The sequence below is a fragment of the Centroberyx affinis genome, unplaced genomic scaffold (genome assembly GCF_046629955.1).
Source record: "Centroberyx affinis isolate AG114_WGS23_722 - 3 ecotype Tasmania unplaced genomic scaffold, CSIRO-AGI_Caff_v1 ptg000210l_1, whole genome shotgun sequence".
In the NCBI taxonomy this organism is placed as follows: domain Eukaryota; kingdom Metazoa; phylum Chordata; class Actinopteri; order Beryciformes; family Berycidae; genus Centroberyx; species Centroberyx affinis.
Genome location: NW_027278902.1, coordinates 146,780 through 166,598, shown reverse-complemented (window position 1 = coordinate 166,598; position 19,819 = coordinate 146,780). Strand labels below are relative to the sequence as shown.

Sequence of the window (19,819 nt, the reverse complement as noted above, 5' to 3'; positions counted from 1 at the left end):
GGAAAGATTCAATAAAGAATGTGCACTGTCTGTCCTTCTGGTGTGTCTTGAGTTTGTAAAAACATGTAGATAAGCCATAATTAATACTGAGTCTTGATGGCAGTAATAAAATTATAAAATAAGAACTTTATTTCCGTGCTACAAGCAGTGTTGGGTGGGAACGTACTGTATATGCAGTGATATTACTGTGCCCAGTAGAGTAGTGCAACAAATTAATACTTCCATTTCATCCATAATTTTACCATTACAAATTACATAAATGTTGTCACTTTTGTCACCCTCTCTAAATTTCAGATTGAAGTTGAATTGTTCAAAAACAATCCCCATCCCATAATTTGTTTCCATTGTCCTCTCAGCTAGTTTAGATGAGAAATGGCAGAAAAGTTTACTTTCTCCAGGTGAAAGTATATCCATTACTTTATTGAGTGAAAGAACGGTGAAAACATTAGACATCATGTTATATAGTTACATTGATCGTTTATGTAGAGGTATACTGGAGAGGGAGAGGAGGGGAGGATACACTCGCCAAGTTTGAGTGAGAACAGAGAAGTGATGCAGTGAGTAGTGTAACACATTACTAAAAAGTATACTTTATACTAAAAAATAATAAAAGTAAAGTAATAATATTTCATTTGAAATCAGTAGAGAGTAATACTTTATTATTAATAACAACACCGGCTGTGAGCCACTGTAGCTGTTATGAGTGTCATTCACACTCCGTCCAGGAGGTGGCGGTAGTGCAGATCTCGTGTTGCAGCTTGTGGGAGGCAAGGAGCAGGCGGATGTAGTCAAAGATCAAAGACTGTTAGCAGCTAGGTAGACAGTTTTTTGCTAGCAGCTTTGCGAATTGCCAGACCCAGTTTCTGCATCTTTTCCAAGTTGCTGTTTGTCAAATCAAGCGGAGGCATCCAGTGGAGAAGAAGGTAACCAAACTGTTCAGTGTTAGTAGGACAGCAGGAAACTTCTTTACTCTGTTAGCTAATGTAGCGTAACGTTAGGCGGAAGAGATTAACACAAATAGGTTGCTAGCCAAAATATAACACTTCCATGGTTGCTAGCCAAAGGCGTAACGAAACTGTACTGCCTGTCGTAGTCAATAAAATTACAGTTGGGTATTTGTTTAGGTTAACTGAATATCCAATTCATTACCACTAGCAAGTACAGGGCCGAGTCTAAATATAAAATGGATTATGTAAATTGTAACGTTAGCAGTAGCCAGACTGCATCACACTTGTAGGACATCGCATTTATAGGACAGGATAGGAGAATCAAACCATGTGCCATGGAGGGCCGAGAGTCTGCTCATTTTCATGCCAACCAAACACTACAGCAGTTCAGGTCTTAATTGGGCCATTGATTTGCAGGCTGGTATAGAAACATACAACACATCATACACTGTGCAATAAAAGCAGGATTTCTCTCATTATGTCCATTAAAGCAGGTGATTTCCCTCATTAGTTCCTCCTCTCTGGTTAAAGCTGTGCTAATCAATGAAATCACCTGTTGTAGTGTTTGGTTGGGATGAAAACCTGCATTCTTGCTGCTCCACGCAGATCCCAGCTTCAGGAGGTAAAGTGTTGCATAACTTTAACCTTTAATTTTGTTCTTTCCAGCAGAGGCAGACTATCTCTCTCTCCATTCTGTCTCTTCAGAGAATCACTTTCTAACAACATAAAAAAGCAAATAAGCTTAAAACAAGATTCAAAGGTGGCTTGGGAATTTAGTGGGCTGAATGGGATAATGTTGTATTGTCTAGGTTAATGTCTGCCTAAAAGGTGGTGTGTACTTTGGCCATTTGGCATGAAATTTCTGTTGGTGTGAAATGTAGCTTGGTTCCGCGGATGAAAAACCCTTCACACACTTATTAGTCAAAAGTCACAATGAAGTGGGACCCTGAAAAATACAGACTGCACTCTCAAAATTCATGTAGTCTATATGCTATAGAGTCAACTTTCTGTTAACAAATGGACTGAGCAGTTAATTTGATTATATTCATTGTTTTACCGGACTCTTTTATGTGACTTTGATTGTATTCTGACTGAATACATTGTCAACATACAGGCCAAATACCATGACTTTTTTTTTTTAAAATACTGCCCTCATAAGATAAGTTAGATAATTGCCAAATAACTATTAGAGCTTGCTTCCTTCTGTGCCACTGGTTTGGCTTGCTCATCTTTCTGAAGCCTGGGTAGGTTGCTTTTGAAGCTTATGATTTTCCTTTATGTTGCAGCACGTCTTTGAAAGCCGCCCGACTGCCGGAGCCGCCTTGAGATCATGAACTCAAGGAAACCTGAGTACGGCCACAGGCGGCAGTATGGAGACAGAAGCACGAGGCAGTGGGACGACTACGATGACGGATGGAAAGAAAGGCGAGGAAATGAAAGTGACGTGCCACGGGATTCCTACCATAAATATGGTGGAGAGGCACACAGTAGCACGGACAGGACTGGAGGGAACCGGGAGTACAGTGACTCGCCGAAGAGTATGTACAGTAAAGACTCATCGAACAGGGACTGGAGCAGAAGGAGCCCAGTGAGGAGACACAGTCTTGCTTGCGTCACCCCTGACAAGGACATTGACTTGGATAGGGAATATGCAAAACTGAGGGAGGAGAACCAGGAGTTTCTGCAGAGAAAGAGGGAACTTGGGGTCGCCCACAAGAAAGCTGCTGAGTCAAAGTCTTTGCCAGAATGGAGTGTGTCTGAAAAGAAACGGCGAAGGCATACAGAGGATGATGATTTCAGATACAGGCAAGAACCTGAAGATACAAGGTACAGGAAATCACCGGACAATTTCACACACAGACACCCACCTAAGGATTTTAAACACAGGCAACCGCCACAAGAGGATTTCAAATACAGGAAAATGCCTAAAGATTCAAAACACAGGGAACAACATGAAGATTTTGCATACAAACGACCATCTGGATATTACAAGGATAGACATTTTGAAGAAAGGAACAATGACCATTCGCAAGAGAGGACGCGATCACAAGAATTTCCCACAAGGGTATTATTATATTCTCTTTTCACACTGTGGTTGAACCTGAGTGTCAGGAGTTGCAATAGTTTATTATTGTCTTTTAAAAAAACAATCCTTATGTGGATGACCATGTTTAAATTAGCCTAGATCATTCTCAAACCCCATTTTGTAATTAATAGTTCTTTCGTTAATACAATTCTTCCATTTCGATCAGAGTCAAGCCAAACCCAGAGACAGGAATGACAGTCCTTCCCCGGATTATGAGGATCGTCGTCACACCAGGACAAGGCCTTCAATGAATGAATCTCGTGGACAGGTAGGCTTGTTTCAAAAGATCCATGAGTTGATTATTACCTGCATGAATCTACCACAAGCCCAAAAGCAGGGGGTTCCCCAAATTTTTGAGTAGCCAGCCAGATGGGAAAAGTAGCCGACTAAGGGATGTTTGCGATGGCAAGACATTTTTCCGGTGATACATTTTTACCGAATTAATAAACAAACCTTAAATATGTTTATGAAAGCATGACTTATATAAATAACATAAATAAACATTTTTATTACAGGACTAATGCTCAATTGAAAAATGAACTGATAATGTTTTTTAATTGTGAATGTTTAATGTACTTTCTTCAGTCAGTGCAGAAGAAATAAGTAGTCTAAAACGAAAATATTATTACAAATAGTAATAAATATAATACCAAATGCATATTGTAGTCTTCTCAGAGCAAGACTGGATCTCTCTCCAGAGTACTACTGCACTCACAGTACTAAGAGCCAATAATTATGGAAACATAAATCAGTTTAAATAATGATTTTACATGGTCATGGTAATGATTGCTATTATTTTGAAAAAAAAAACAACTCACAACTCCCCTTGCAATTTCATACACAGTTCCGTTCGTAAGGAGAGTGATAACCACATTCTATAACCAAATTCACTACCTGAAAAATTCATGATACTGAATTTGAGAACGGATTCGGTTAGTCCGAGTAGTGTGAACCAAACGGGACTGGATAGCTGGTTGTTACGTTACGTTACGGCTCAACACTCGTTACGTTATGTAACATTATCATCCTTAATTTGAAAGAGACGGAGGTAAGTGTTGTGAGACATTCTCAATTTTTCTATCCAGTCTGTTTCCTCAACATTGCGGTTGTTGCAGTTCTGCGGCCTTCGGCCCAAATGTTGCGGTTAAAAGTATCAAGTTCCTGCGATGGAAAAAGAGAATATGACGCTGCTGTCAGTGGCGGTTTGTTAAGATCTGATGGATAAACGGACGCCTCTGGTTACTGGTGTTACTGGTGTCAAACTGAAAATACAGGCGATGGTAGTCGCCATATTGGTCTGAAGTAAACGTTACTGTGGTTACAGACATTTTTTCCAGCCATCGTGAGATCGGAGGAGTGGAGTGACTCCTGATACCCGTACAGACAGTCTGAGTCGAGTCATTTTACTCCAGTCTGCTCCAGTGTGTACCAGACATGCGCAGTCACTCTCATTCAAAAATTCTGTTGTCACTACCAAATTCTGGTAGTGTGAACATTTAGTGACATTCAGTTATAAAAGCAGCCGGCCAGACAGAGGTGAGTAGATGGCTAAATAGCCGGCAGCCGGCGCTTGGGGAACCCCCTGCAAAAGTATGTCCTCTACTTCTTTAAAAGAGAGACCTCACCCATTTCACTTGTTTGTTATTGCATCTGTCTTGCCATCATTAGCTAGTTGAACAATAGTCTCAGTATTCACCTTGTGCCATTCCTCTGCTTTTCTCTGAGTCTCAACAGTTAGCTTTGCCAAAGCAGCTTTACAAGCTACCCCCTGCCTTAGCTAATATTCTTAAAATCAAGCTCCTTAGCCCACTCAACTAAAATGGTAAAGGGCCTTAGTTTGGCAGTGTAGAATTTCAAAGAAGACTTTAAGACATCTGCCTTAATACAACATGGCCCAGCATAATTTTTCACTTGAGTAGACGGTGACAGCATTTTGGGAGACATGTTCCTTTAATGCCTATGCATTTTTTACAGGTTGTTTGTTTGATATGTTGCAAAATTATTTGTCGAGCATGTAGCTAGCAAAGAGCATAAATGAGAATATTATGTGTGTGATTGCTTATTTTTGCCTCTGTGTGTTTCCCATCAGGTTTTTGATGCTGACCACAATGACACCAACCAAAGTGCTGCTCTTGCTGAGAGACTTGCTGAGCAGAAGACGGCAGCCAAGGGTTTCCAGCGTTTCCTCAACGTGCTCAACAAGGGGGTGGATGTCGCCATGCTCACCAAGATAGTCGGTCAGTCCTCCAAAGTCGCTGATGATCCGCCGCAGTCTCCAGCTTCTCTCCCGAATGCTGCGGATCATCTGTGGTCTCCCAGTTGTGCAAGGCAGCAGGAGAGCCGCCAAAATAGCCATTACTGGAGTGAGAGCGAGGGATCCCAGAGAGAGGCGGCTCCACCACAGGATCACAGACCTGTTAGCAGCAAAGGGATAAAATCTTGCCTTCGTAGTCCGAAAGAGCGCTCAGTGTCTGATGAAAAGTCTCTATCTGATGAAAAGGCTGTAGGAAGCAGCCATTTTAGCTCTAGCAGTAGATCCAGGTCCCCCCCGGTGGTGGAAAAGACTGAAGTGAGACCTGAAGATGAGCACAAGCGCAGGCAGATGCAGGATGTACTGCAGGCCATCGGCATGGATTTGGGATTCGAGGAGCTGGGCCAGATGTCAAATCGAATTCAGGAGCGGTTATATGGAAAGAAGGACAGTGACGGAGGCCACGGTCATAAGGAGAGGAGGGAAACTGAGACGAAGCGAGCGCTCTCCCCAGAACGGCATAGTAGATCCTCGTCATCAGGCAGGTCTAGTTTTGGCACTTTAACTCAGCAGTTTTCCCTAAAACAAGACTCATATGAGGCTCTGAGGAATATAACGGAGGTACCCCAAACTGTTGAATATTCCTATACCAATGACAAGAGCAGCAGTAGCTCTTTACAGGACAGCGACAAGGGTGGAGACGAGTCCCAGGAGAGTGTTGCCTTTCCCTTATTTTCTCCTAATCCTGCCTACACTGTATCTGAAGCTCCTCCAACGCCTGCGATGCCGACTTACTCGGCAGCGCAGTACTCGCCGTACACATACCCAGCAGCCCCCGCTCTGCCTCCTAACTGGCTAGTTCCTGTTCGACCCATGCCGTTCTTGCCTCATCTCCCTGGGTACCTCCCTTACCCCAGGGTCCCGACTTTAAACGCCTTTCAGTTAGCCTCTGCCCAGAGTAACGCATTCCTCCAACAGGCCAGTAACCGTCAGCTCACCTATTTGAATATGCAAAATTCAAATCCGGTTCAGCCTCTCAACGTCACACAAAAATCAAAGACGCTGTCAAGGCCGCGCTGTCTGCAGGTCATTGACACCGAACAACCTGGACAGACGAAGCCAGATGAGACAAAACACTTGAAAGAAAACGTTGAGGAGTTGAAGAAATATTGCTTGTCTCTGGAGAGCGTTCAGAAGTATTCACAGAGCGAACAGAATACGGCATTCAGGGTGCTTCTTCTTAACCATAGGTTAAAAAATGAACAACACAACACACACAATGTGCATTTGAACGACACCTCTGACAAACCCGATCCAGACGGTGTCAAAACTTTGCAAGCTTTGCAAAGCGAGGAGATCGGGCCAGAAAAGAAGGAAAGAAAACCGACAATCAAATTGCGACTGCTAGAACACAAGGTAACTGATAAACCTCCAGGCGGGGTATAAGGCGCGGAGAAAAGGTGCAGAAAGCAGAGGAAGTGCCACAATAGGCCCCGCCCATTACCCCAGTGTCCTTTTTTTTTTTTTTTAATAATCTATAGCACAGTGGCATGCTATAGAAAGAAAGATTGAAGACACTGAAAAAGTGACATGCAGGAGTATTTTTACTGTCTTTTGGAGACTCTAGTAATAATTAAATTGTTACGCACAGTTTGGTTCAATAACACCATAAACTATAAAGTGTATATCAGTTTTTCCGTAATAATTTTTGTCTACTATGTTCTCATTCTAGGATGCAGGCCTATATCCAGATAAACTAATCCATAACACCATAGGCCAGTAATAACTTATCTACAGGATTGTGGTAAAAAAAAAAAGTACAAGCTATGCTCTGCGCTTCAGCCTCTTTGATTATCAGGTTGAAACACTTTTTTTTTTTTTTTTTTTTAAGTGTACACATGCAGAGAAGTGTTTTGTAAATATTGTAATTACATATTATTAAACACAGAATGATATTGTAAAATGTAAAGAGCTGTTTTATTACACTAATTTTCTTGATTGTAGTGTAAAAATCTAATTTGTTTCTTTATCGGGAAGCACTGCCCAAAAAAGTGGATGGAAGTGCTGTTGCCTACCCAAACAGCTGCTAGGAAATTGTGTCATGCATAGTCCAGAGGCCTTCCTGTTTGTGCTGCATTACACATACTAATTATTGCCTGCAGACTCTCACCTGTCGTTGTCAGTTGTCTAATAAATAACTGTAGGATACTCTTATTGTTGTGATTAATACATGTAGGTGGAGTCCCTTTTTAAATCTTCAGCAAATTTACTGTGTTTATGCCGCAGAATTCACATATGTTATTGCTGTGCCCCAGGACAGTACTTCTGACACATGCACCACTCTTTACTAAAGCTAGAAACTGGAGAACTAACCCTTGGATTTCTGATGTCACTTGGATGTAAATATGGCACTGCTCCGTAGGCAATGAATGGGCCGCTGACTTTGTTGACACATAAGATTTTCGTGTGAGTTCTTGCACCCACATGAGGTTTAAATTAGCATTGCTAAAAGCAATGGAGCAGAATTTAAACCTGTGTAATATAAGAATGTAAGAGAAATCCCAAGTCACATTCAGGAAATGTGCACAGACCCGCAATTCTGTTCTTATGCATAAAAATCCATTGATGAATCCCTCTTTATCTTAAAAAGGAAGGGGACAATTTGTAATTAGCATTATGTAAACTCCCCAGTAAGCCCATATAAAACAGACTTAAGACTTCAGGACCTCTACACGAGCAAACCTGGCTGCATTTGACGGATAAACAGACGGGGGGAAAAAAGGGCACCAAGGGGATTTTCATTCATTCAGGACTTTGATTAATCAGAGATGGCGAACCTATCATCTTAAGTTACTATGAGTAAAAAGTTGTCGTTTTCAAGTGTGAATAAGAAGCTCAATGTTTGTTAAAAGGAAATGGTTTTATTTAAACTGAACGCTATAAACGTGAGGTGTAGGTTTGCAGTCACGGGAGGGGACAGGACAAATATAACTAATGGATGAGCGCATTGCAGCCACAAACAACCACACAACTACTGCTGCATGAGTTATGAGGAGCTGAGGACGATGGCAAGAAGCAAACCCAACTCTAGACCTTTAGAGCTGAATTCACGCGAGCCTTTTTGTTTTGCTCTCCATATGCCTCCTTCAAATCAATTAAATAGCCTATTTTCCTTGTATTTTTAGTAGAGGAGTGTCATTGATAAAGTCATGGTTGATGGAAACTAAAATAAATGAACAGAATCTTTATTTCATTCTGCAAATGTCTCTGGCTCCAGTGTGCCATGCACATTACAGACTGTTTTGTGTTTTAATAATGTAAATAGCGTTTTAAAAAAAGCTATTTAAACGGTTAAAATCTACTTATACCCTGACGCAAAGCGCAACAAGAGTTGAGATCCTGAAATAAGTAACTTTTAAATTGTGTTCTTACCTACGAGCTAACGGGAAATAAGAGGATATTGATGAATGCCAAAAAGTTGCTTAAATTATACGTAAGAACCATGGAACTATTATATTATTAAGAACATTTTAAGATCAAATCGATGTGTAGGCTCAGTTCCTGCACAAGGCCAAGCAGGTTTTATAGTATCCTGAGGCCCATGTGAGTAAAATGCATGAAAAAAGTATTAAATTATCGTTAGAGTGACTGAATGCCATTGGTTATATCGTGTGGTGTGTTTTGGTACTCCACCCACTAGATGGCGCTAACACACAGCGCCAATATCCATATTGAACACCACCGAAGCATTTAAAGAGTATATATTTGCCGCTGTGTTAGCTAACTCCAGCTATATTATTTTCATTCACGGTTATCCTTTCTGCTGAAACTCATCCAAGCTCAGTTTACATCCTAAGCACGGCGTGTTTGCAAGTCGTCTGAAACTGTTATCTAACGTTACAGCCTTGAAATCATATTTTCTTTCCGTCCGAGATGTGACTGAAGAAGAGGTCATCTGACCAGCTTCAGTAGGTAAACAATATAACTGTTAGCTATCACCGTTAGCTGTCTAAATACTGGGTTTGATTAGTTTCGTTGTCTGTGAAGTCGAGTTGGAGATGACCATGGCTAAATCAGTCATATTAAATGTCTGTTACGTTTTGTTTTTAGCGTTAATATTCTACTTTAGCCGCAGCCCTAACGTTAGCTAATGGTATAACTGTTAATACACTTACTCACATCTGGACCTGGTGTCTAGTAGTCAATATGTAACATTTGTGATTATGAACATGAAATATTCAAGTATTCAATAGACAGTGGTCCATATATTTCTATAAAGTAAAGGGGTATAATGTTAGTTTATTGCTCATATGAAGTTATGCAGCCAAGGACAAAGTCTGGTGTAACCCTCAATGCATTTCTCTAACATTACACTCTCTCTAATCTGCAGGGAGTCCACAGATTCATAAACTACAAGCAAAATTGGGTACACAATGAATCCACTTGACTGGGAACACATTCAGCGGAGACAGCGGAGAGACCTGGAGCCAAAACAGTGGAGCGGTGTTGACCAAAACACGGGGAATGGCTCAAGCACTAACAGCGATAGGGACCCTTACTGCGGTTACACCCTTGAAGAACCACATACCAGCATGGGGACTAATGAGGAATGGGAGCACCACAGTCCCTCCTCTCATAACCTGTACAGTCAGGAGGAGTATGGTGCCTTCATGGACCCAGACGGAGAGCCGGTGGAAATGAGCGAGGAGGATCAGGAGCTGGCGAGGAAGAGGAGGCAGCTTCAGGAGATTGAGGAGCAGATTATGCTCAAGAGAGCTGCCATTGCTATGAAAAAAGTTGAGCCGTTCTTAAAGAAAAATCCACCATCATATCGGACGTTTACAGAAGATGAAGGAGAGGATTTTGCACATGGCAAAGCTGACACATCTATGAACACAAATGAACCCTCTATACAGTTAAGAGAAGAAAAGGAAGCAGGCTTTTCCTACAGTAAACAGTCAGATGTTTGCAAAGGCGCAACTCTGAAAGACAGGGTGAATGTTATTTTGCAGCAAAGGCGTCCTCTTGGCTTTCCCGCAAAGGTGAGTGGTAGATTGATTGATTGATTACACACATCCATAGACATTTTGGGACATTGGCTTTCTGCAGGAATATATATATATATATGTATTTATTTTTCTTTCAGATTCTTAAATCTGTAAAAGGTATTTGGAGTGTACGTGCCCTGCTCCACGTCCTTTTCAGCGTACGTAAGCCAACTGCACTCACAAATTATATATTTTACTTATATATACCCTTCTTTCTGCCCAGGTCCATTCCCCTTCATTTGATCTTCCACACACTCTGCTCCAGTCATCCAAAGTGGCCAGCGAGGATGGTCTGTGGGTGGAGGACCATCCCCTGAAGCTCAGAGTGAAGGCACTAATGAGACAGAGACGTGGTATTCCCTGTGTATCGGCATCAAATGGGGAGGTTTGTAACTTTTTTGTATGATAAACACCACACCACAACCCAATCAAACCATCTCTTAGCTATTATACAAGGTAGTATAGTAGTGCCACACAAGGTCCATAATTTGTATTCTAATCAAAGATTATCTTTTTAGAAAATTAACTGTAAAGTTAAAAAAAAATCAAGAGGCTATTGATTTCATGGGCTGCACTCCAGAGTAAGAACTCTTGACAACTTACTTAAAATTACGTCTTATTGAATATTCTCTCAATTCTGTCTATATAATCCTCATTCGGTAGAATCTTGTACAAGAAGTGGATGAAAAAAGATCTCAACTTAAGCTGATGCTCTATTCTTGATGGTCATTAGTGAAAGTATGAAGTCAAAGTATGCAAAAATGTGTCCCGTCTTGATGCCACTAGCTCAGTGTTTTCACAACTTAATGTGTGATGCATCGCTCACTCTCTACACCAAACAGTCAGTGATGTCTCCTTACATCTGCCCTTCCCCAGGTCCCTGAAGTTAAACCTCTTCCTCCCAGCCAAAGCCCAACTCCAGCAGTCCCGGAGGAGAACACGGTCATTGACGGTTTCCAGCGGTTCCTCAGTGTGCTTAACAAAGGAGTGGACATCAACCTGCTCAGCAGGATTGTCAATGACGACAGCGAGGATCTTCCTGTGGGTGGGGAGCTCCTGAATGTTCAGCCCCCTGTTTTGGAGAACAAGCCAGATGATCCCTACAGGAGTGAGAGCCGGGGATCGCACAGCGGAGCTCTGCAGCTGGACCACAGTCGGTCCAACAGTGGAGAGAGGAGGACTGAACCGCCCAGCAGGGAGGGATCCCACAAAGAAAGACCCTCCCTGCCTGATGAGAAGTGTGTCCAGCGGAATGATAGAGGTGACCGCCATTTTGGCTCTAGCAGTAGATCAAAGTCTCCCCCAGCGGTGGAGGAGGAGAAACCAAGGGTGGAGGAGCAGCAGCACAAACAGCTCCAGAACATTCTTAAGACTCTGGGGTTGAGCCTGGAGGTGGAGGAGATGAGCAAACTAGCAGACCGGACTCAGGAGAGGCTGTACGGGAGGAAGCATGACGACAGCCAGAGGGCGGACAGCAGAGGGGAGAGAGAGAGTCAGCAGAGTTTCCACAGACATCACAGGAATTCCTCTTCCTCCACATCGATCTCCGGCAGCTTCAGTCCTAGCCCCCCTCGCCACCAGCGCTCCCCCGGCAGAGAGTCCAGGGACAGCAGAGAACCAAGGAAAATGTCCAAATGCGGCCACTCCAGAGAGAGAAGTGGAGATAAAGAGACAGAGACGGAAAGAGATGGAGAGAGGGACAGAAAACAAGCTCAGAGGCACAGGGACAGAGACGTGGACAGAAAACACTCCAGAGAAAGCTCTCCTGCTCACCAACCGTATCCAAAAGAGCCAACTTATCCCTCTTCCCACCCTGCTGCTCTGGGTGCTTTGCCAGAATACAATTTATCCCAATACTCTCAGTACACTGCCCACCACAGTGGTGCTTATAATGGTGCTACCAACTCAACGTGGACATACACTCACGGTGCCACGCCCCCCTCCCCATGTCCCAGTGGGCATCGCTACCCACAGAATCCCTCGCATCACTTTTCTGCAGCTACACCCGGGATGGTTTACCCTTATCCTCACCCCGCTGACAACTTCTCGCTTGAAGACGCTCACTTGCTGGTGAACCCAGACCTGTCGGAGAGCGAGGGCCAAAACGGAGTGCAGCTGGGCCCTCGCTGCCTGCAGGTCATCAGTACGAAGCCTACAAATAACCAACGCTGTCTGGTGCAACTCACAAGCCCAAAGAGGAAGAAGGTGAGCCGCCAAAGGTGCAACGAAAGGCGTCGCTTGATGAGGGAAGTGAAGAGAGACGCTATCAGAAAAACTGAGACGCGTGCAAAGCCGGCTGCCTCGGTGAAAGTGGAGGTTCCAGCGGCGCCCGTCGAAGCCGACACAGAAACGCAGCGCTCAGGAGAAGGCAAAGAAGAAGGCAAAAGGCAGCCGACGGAGGAGGAAATAAAGGCAAACTTGAAGAAAAAGGTGGGTGCTAACCAGTTTCAGCCATAGGTCTCAGCGGTTTACCAGTCCATCTGATTTCTCACTGCTCATAAATGTTTTTATATCTGTATGAATCAAAATGTATTAAAGACATTCTGCTTTTTTTACCTTTTGCAACCACAAATTTTTAGCTTGAAGCGTTTAACCAGATGATGAAGCAAAGAGTCACAAAGCCAGCCGAAAACTCCCTAACCTGAAAGACTGGTAAAGACTGGAAAGTAAGTAAGTAGTCATCGTTGTATGTCTATGTATGTGTGTCTATATGGAATTGGACCTTGGTCAATTTGTCCATTTTTAAGTTGTTCTATTTTTGGCTGGACCGCAACAGCGGGGCCAGCCCTACAAACACGAATGTCTGTCACTGACTGACTGAGTGACTGACTGACTGAGTGATCAAGTTACACCATTGGTCGACCGTGGCACGTGGCACATCACAGTATCACAGAGCCAGAAATTTCAGTTTCGTTTTCTCCGCCGTCTAGTTTCTCTGCTGAGATCAGGAGCCCGTTTCTCCCACACAGTAAGCAGGCAGACCAATATCATGCATGTAAGCTGAAGCTAAAGTAGAATCTATACAATTATATCATATCACCGTTTATGTCGATGCATATGCGCGAGCTCAGTCCACCTGAAATCCTCTGTTCTGTTGGGGGAGAGAGAGACACAAACAAGCATGGAGGTTTCATCATGCCGAGGGCTTATTGCCGACCTTCCCGAAGTTTCCCGGGGCCACGGTTCCGGCCAGTGCCACTAGCTGGGCGGCGATTTGTGCCCGATGATCCGGCCGAGATTTCCGAGATTTCCGGATCAATGCGGGCCGTGGGCGCGGTGGAGAGAGAGACAGGACGCACTGGAACGATCAGTATGGATGTATGGACTATTATTCTGTATTAGCAGTCTACAGCCAGGGCTTAAAGTGGGCCGGAACGATCCGGAACGGCGTTCCGGCACCTTCGATTAATAAGTAAATAAATCTGATTGGCAGTTTCATACATAATAATGACAAGCGAGTTCACAGGGCTGCCAACTCTCACGCATTGACCGTGAGACTCACGCAATTGACATTTTTCAGACGCTCTCACGCTGCAAGTCTATTTTCTCACGCAGTGAAAAACAAATTCATAACTGATAACGTCGCGACGTGAAAAAAGGAAACTGACAGCAGGACAGACGAGACAGAGCAGCATAGCGCAGCAGCGAGTTATTCAGACCATCTGAATAGCGAGAAATATACACAAATTATTATATTATTATATATATTATATTATTATTATATAATTATTATATTGTAATTTATTCCCGTGCATGCTGCTCAGAATAATCTCAGTCAGCAGTTCTTCTGCGTCTCTCCCTCTCCTCTCGCGCTGTGCGCATGCACGCAGGAGTGAGAGTGAGTTGCTATGGTTACGGGGACGCTCTGTGTCTGTCGCGCTGAAACTTTCTCATGATTCCCAATAATAGGTTTTTAGGTTAGTATGCCTATGCAAGATCATGAATGTAAGCACCTCAATGCTGAAATCTAGTAATATAACATAATCTTTACATTTTTGGTTAACATTATACAAGGTTGCTGTTTCTTGACTTAAACCAAGAGGTTAGGTGGTGTAGAAATGCAGGAAATTTGTTTTAAATTACTATTTTTACTATCCCCCCCCCCTCCCCCGAAACAGGGTTCCCCCACCTGCCAAATCCCACTTTAACCCCTGTCACCAGCGGAGTTAGTTACACCATTGGTCGGCCGTGGCACGTGGCACACTCATACACGGTCCAGCCATATACTAGGTTTTGACCTAGTCTTGTTTAAATACACACCTTTTGAATCCCAACCTGAGAGTAGCCTAATTCCAGATAGATATAGAGTGTTGTTCCAAAATGAGATATCTATCTTTTGAAATTAGTAAAAATGGAGTGACAGCACAAGATTTTTAATCTGGTACTTTCCACAGGATGGAAGGTAACTCCTCGATTGACAAAATGAAAATTTTACAGACTAGACCTTCTATATTGTAGAGATATGGAATGAACCTCACATATGAAATTGATATAGTGTTTTAGAATAGAACTCTTTTTGGACTGTACATTGATTTCGGTGGAAATTAGTAAGCAAGTGGAGACTGAGTGATTTGTCACTTGGTCACATTTATCAAGTTTCTTCCCTTTCAACAGATCTGCGAAGAGCGCCATGACCTCATATTTAATTTGAATCTGCTGCGAGCCCGTAAGGATCACATGGACTTTGTTGACTTACACCAATGGTTTAACATCGGTCTCAGAGATTCATACAGTGTTACAGGACCACCACTTATTTGAGTAAAATATCTCAAGATTTGTACTGAATCATTCTGTAATTTCTCATCGAACAATAAATTATGTTTTTTGTTTTTTTTAAAGATAATAGTGCAATATTTTATTGCTAGTTTTGTGTTAAAAGACATGTTGAAGAGTACAAGTTTTACTCCTTTCAGCTCTATATTTCTGTAAAAAAAATCACCACTCTGTGACTTTGTAAACTCTCCTGTTTCTATTCAACCTTTTTCTCTTGGTACTACATAAATTTGACTAAACAAATATTTTTTTATGCTCTCAGTCATCTTTGTTGATGAAAGACTTCGTTTTTGTTTTTTATCTTAAAGGCTTAAGCTTGTGAAAATGGTTAGGTCATACTTATTTCTATTTCACCTTGTAATGGTTGTTTCCACACTGAGTAAGGAAATCCACAATAAGAAACATATGCAAGTCATGTGCAGGTGAGCCAAACACTCAGTATGATCCTGAGTGGTGTATTGTGCTTTTTGTTAATCTCAAATAGTAATTTGTCTCAGTTATTACTTTTTTGCATATCTTCAGTGGCATTGAGGAAATATGTTCAGTTGAATTTAACTGTAGAATCATTTTATGCACAAATTTGAAGTTTGTATGGAGACAGAAAATTGATTCGGATGAGATGTAGTCAAAAGATTTGTAATACAAATTTATGTCTAGATTCTATGTTGGAGATAACATTTTCATAAGTGAAATGAGCAAATACAACTTTGGATTGCAATACTATGTGCAGTTTAACCTCAAACAATAACATCCAACTTTTTTTTTTTTAAACTTTTTTTAATAGAGTAAAATAATGGCTTTGAACGAAACCAGAGCAAGAACTTACAAATAAATTACAAAAGTAGTCACACAGCAGTCTCTTGTAACACCCTAATGATCCAAAGCAGCACAGTTCACATGTTGCTGCAGCCTGTATTCCTTCATAATAAACAGGAGGGTGGTGTGTTCTTTAAAGTTCATCCTTCTCCTCTCCTTCACAAAGGCAGGCTGCCCTCTGGCTGTTCATGTAGGGTCTGCAGCCCAGAGTCCACACTGTGTTGAACAGGGTGTCTGCTACTGTTTCACATGCTGACACACAGAGAGAGACACAGACAGACAGGAACAAGTCAAAACATAGAACGGTATGTACATGAGAAACTTATGTTTTTTGAGAGTATAACTTGTCATTTTATATTTATTCACAGTTCATTTCAAAGTTGTACATGTATAAATTACTTGCCAAAGAATTATGATATACAGTATATCATAGTATTATTGAATGATCAGGATTCTTTTTTTTCCAAGACAAATTAATTGTTTTTTTTTGGATGCCTGGATGTCTTCAAACTGACTTTATGGTTTAATTAAAGGAAGCATTCATAAAATCTAAGAGGAGATATGCTTTCTGTGAAACAGGTTAGAGAAGCAGGCTTGGGATCGAAAGGTCACTGGTTCGAATCCCCAGACCAGCGGAGAAAATGAATGACTACTGCCGAGGTGCCCTTGAGCAAAGCACTTAAAGAGATAGCCAACTAAAATATGCAATTTGTTACTAAAATGGTTGTTTTCATCATCCAGGGGTGCGGAAAACATCACTAAACTCTTGAGAATCTGAAATCATTTCTATGCTGAGAGAAACCTGTTTGAATTTCCCTGACCCCAGCATCCATTTTTAGTGGGGCGGGATTAAAAAATAACTTAAGGGAAGGAGGGGGGGGCAATCCTATCAAAACATGACCTCATTTTCAGCTGCCACATGTTGAGTTTGAACAGGCGTGTCAGTCAACTCAGGTCACGCCCACAACCTACGGGCAAGCCCCTCTGAATTCTATCACAGTAGAAAATGCCCCAAAACAAGCTTAATTTTATTACAGTTATTGAATTTTAACAAAGCTCACATTTGGGTGGAAGACAGTATATACGACTGATACTAAATAAAAAGAGCACATTTTTAAGCTGGGTTGTCGTCATCTTTAACCCCAAACTGCTCTAGTGGCCAACAGTAGACGACAATACCTCTTATAGCTTATACCAATGGTTCTCAACATGGGGTCCCGGGACCACCAGGGGTCCTTGAGGGGGTTCCAGGGGGTCCCCAGCAAATTGATGAATTGTTAACTTCACCATTATTTAATTTACAAGAAGTTAACACAATTAGAGAATGTAGAAGAATTATTATTTTGATCATACTGTCACTGTTATCTCTCCTCCTACAATACATATAGTCATGGAATTCTGGACAAAATCATATCTAACAATAAAAATATTCTCAGATTTGGGTCCAAGAGACAAAATCTCATCAAATGGCGGTCCGTGGCCCTAATGTGGACTAAGTCCTTGATATGAAAAAGGTTGAGAATCACTGGCTTATACCGACCTTCAACTTTGGACACGAAGCCCAGGCTCTTCTTGAGGTCGGAGCAGATGCTGTGGAGGCACCAGCGGAACTTGGAGTCGCAGCGGTACTTGTTGGAGCCGCAGGTGTCGTAACACATGTCCAGCTGATTGCAGCACTTTGTCATGGCAGGGATGCCCATTTCCATCTGGCACAGGACAAAGGTGATCAGTGTGTTTGCATGCGAGTGTGTGCAATACTGATAGGCCGATTCGTTTTGGAAAATCTAACCGTCTATGGACTATGTTTCTGTATTTTTCCAGCATCTAGAAGAAACCCAAGCTGTGCAGAGGTCACTTGTCAATAGCCAATATTTTGTACCAATCTTCAATATATTTTCATTTCTTTTAATATCTTTTAATGTCTTTTAAATATTGAATGGTCAGGAAGACATTTTTATTTCAAAACAAATGAATTGTTTTTGGATGCCTGGATTTCTTGAAACAGACTTTATTCTTTCATTTTTAACTTTTTAACTTTATATCTAAGAGGCAGCATGCTTTCTGTGAAATCTGCAGCAGTACCCTGTAGACCAGTGGGGGAAAATGAATGAGTAAAGCTTTCCTTCACTTTCTTTTTTATGTGTGTAATACTTGCTTTTACATCTGTAGGAGTGCAGATTCAGCTTTTTAATTGGAATCACTTTGATTTCCAAGTATCATAACTCTACAGGAATTGGTCTCGGATGGATAGAAGATACGTACTCCGTTTGGAACAGGAATGCCAAGAAAGTAGGAGCTGCACCCATCGGGTTCTGGCATCTGGAAGTCCGGACGTGGAATAGGAGCTTTACCTGAGAGGGAAAGTAAAGCACATCAAATGCATGCTTCAGGAAATTAAGCTACCAGAAAAGAAAAGCTGACAAGAGACCTAAATCTATATTTGCAGATGAAGAAACAAAGGTTGCTGTTTTTGCTGGATATCTGTTCACATGATGATATTTGACCCATTTCTAATCACTGCATGAAAGCTATCCTATCACCCCAGGGTCACAGTCCATTTCCAGGCCCTCACCTGCATGATAACGAAGATGATAAGTGGCAGAAGAATTTACAATATCAGCCTGACTAAATCCCAATTACGTATTTTTGGGAGAATAGTAAATGGGTTTAAATTAAACACAACAACACAGGTAATTTCCAGACAGTAACTACTTTGATTTATCCCTCTGATTATGTTTACATTGGCTAATTACCCATTGGATAATTTCTCCCTGAACATGAATCCCTCTGTTGAACCGGAACAAATCATCCATTGAATTTATTAACAGTATGCTCAATGGATAATTTGAAATTCAACAAAGGGAAATAATTTTTCCTAACATTTCCCCTAAAGCAGTTGTTCCCAAACTGGGCTTGAGTGTGTTCCAGGCCGTCCTCAGCAAATGAGGACGGCCTGAATGAATTATTTTGTTCACTTGAAGTTAACATTGGAAGAGAATGTGTAAGAATGACGATTCTGATGAAAGGTTTCACTCTCCCCACTCAGACAGTAGACAACAAAACTCTTAACAGATGGGTCCTGCGCAAAGCCTTTATCTAATGGTGGTGTGTGGCCTAAAGTGTATCGATATGGGGGTGAAATTGGCATGAAAAAGTTTGGGAATCCCTGCGCTAAAGTCTACAGGACAGCAAAATGCTAGACTTTACTTAGGTTCGACCAATATGGTTTTTGAAGGCCGATACCAATACTGATGTTTTTGGTCTGAAGCTGCCTATAGCCAATATTCTGTGCTGATACTCAATATCTTTAAATTTTAACATTACCATACAAAAAAAAAAATACAAGTATTCAGTGTTTCCCCCAGAGTTGTACTCTTTGTGGGGTGGAAAAATCTCAGAAATATCATTTAGATGATCATGGGACACTTTAAAACCCAAACTAATGGAATTCTAGGTGGGCAGAGTGACCCACCGCACCTAATCAATGGTAGGGAGAAACCTAAAAGATTGTTGCAGATTTTGACTGTTTTCATGTAGCGGTGGCCAGGGGAAGACGGCTGACACTGACAGTACCAATATCAGTATCAGTCTGATACAGAGCTAGAATGCAACTTCACCTCTCATCCACTTAATCAACTAACTTACCATATCGACAGCGGTACTGGCACACTCCATCTTTTCCACCCATTAGCTCCAGCATGGAGTCAAAGTAGCTGTTGACGGCCTCGAAGCTGCCCCGGAGGGAGTTCAGGCCCCAGTCCCCGGCGTCCTCCTCTCCCTCCTGACCGGCTGCTGCTGCTGCTGCTTCTGCTGGGGCTTCGGCCTCCTGACCAGCAGCACCATGGACGAACAGGCCCAGGAGGACCAGGAGGGCAAGACGGGCCCGGTGATGTGTCAT

The 19,819-nt window shown here is 42.1% G+C and overlaps 3 protein-coding genes across 5 annotated transcripts; 2 read left to right on the top strand and 1 right to left on the bottom strand.

The window, feature by feature from the left end:
• Nucleotides 1-789: 789 nt before the first annotated feature.
• Nucleotides 790-7,455, top strand: LOC139661773 (zinc finger CCCH domain-containing protein 13-like). 2 transcript variants are annotated; one of them, XM_071540344.1, is made up of 5 exons: nt 825-923; nt 1,510-1,569; nt 2,234-3,012; nt 3,200-3,301; nt 5,123-7,455. In XM_071540344.1, the coding sequence occupies exons 3-5, from the start codon at nt 2,278-2,280 to the stop codon at nt 6,728-6,730; spliced, it is 2,445 nt and encodes an 814-aa protein (XP_071396445.1). In that variant the 5' UTR covers nt 825-923; nt 1,510-1,569; nt 2,234-2,277; the 3' UTR covers nt 6,731-7,455. The 2 variants fall into 2 exon arrangements, with proteins under 2 accessions (XP_071396439.1, XP_071396445.1); XM_071540338.1 differs by lacking the exon at nt 1,510-1,569 and having other exon boundaries at nt 790-923.
• A 1,629-nt stretch (nt 7,456-9,084) lies between these two features.
• On the top strand, nt 9,085-15,291 carry LOC139661885 (uncharacterized). 2 transcript variants are annotated; one of them, XM_071540466.1, is made up of 6 exons: nt 9,085-9,256; nt 9,675-10,326; nt 10,556-10,717; nt 11,209-12,762; nt 12,912-12,998; nt 14,947-15,291. In XM_071540466.1, the coding sequence occupies exons 2-5, from the start codon at nt 9,718-9,720 to the stop codon at nt 12,975-12,977; spliced, it is 2,391 nt and encodes a 796-aa protein (XP_071396567.1). In that variant the 5' UTR covers nt 9,085-9,256; nt 9,675-9,717; the 3' UTR covers nt 12,978-12,998; nt 14,947-15,291. The 2 variants fall into 2 exon arrangements, with proteins under 2 accessions (XP_071396567.1, XP_071396558.1); XM_071540457.1 differs by having other exon boundaries at nt 12,912-13,002.
• Nucleotides 15,292-16,054: 763 nt separating this feature from the next.
• On the bottom strand, nt 16,055-19,819 carry LOC139661848 (group XIIB secretory phospholipase A2-like protein). Its single transcript, XM_071540417.1, has 4 exons — nt 19,567-19,819; nt 18,184-18,272; nt 17,462-17,627; nt 16,055-16,173 (listed from the first exon to the last, which is right to left on the bottom strand). The coding sequence occupies exons 1-4, from the start codon at nt 19,817-19,819 to the stop codon at nt 16,055-16,057; spliced, it is 627 nt and encodes a 208-aa protein (XP_071396518.1).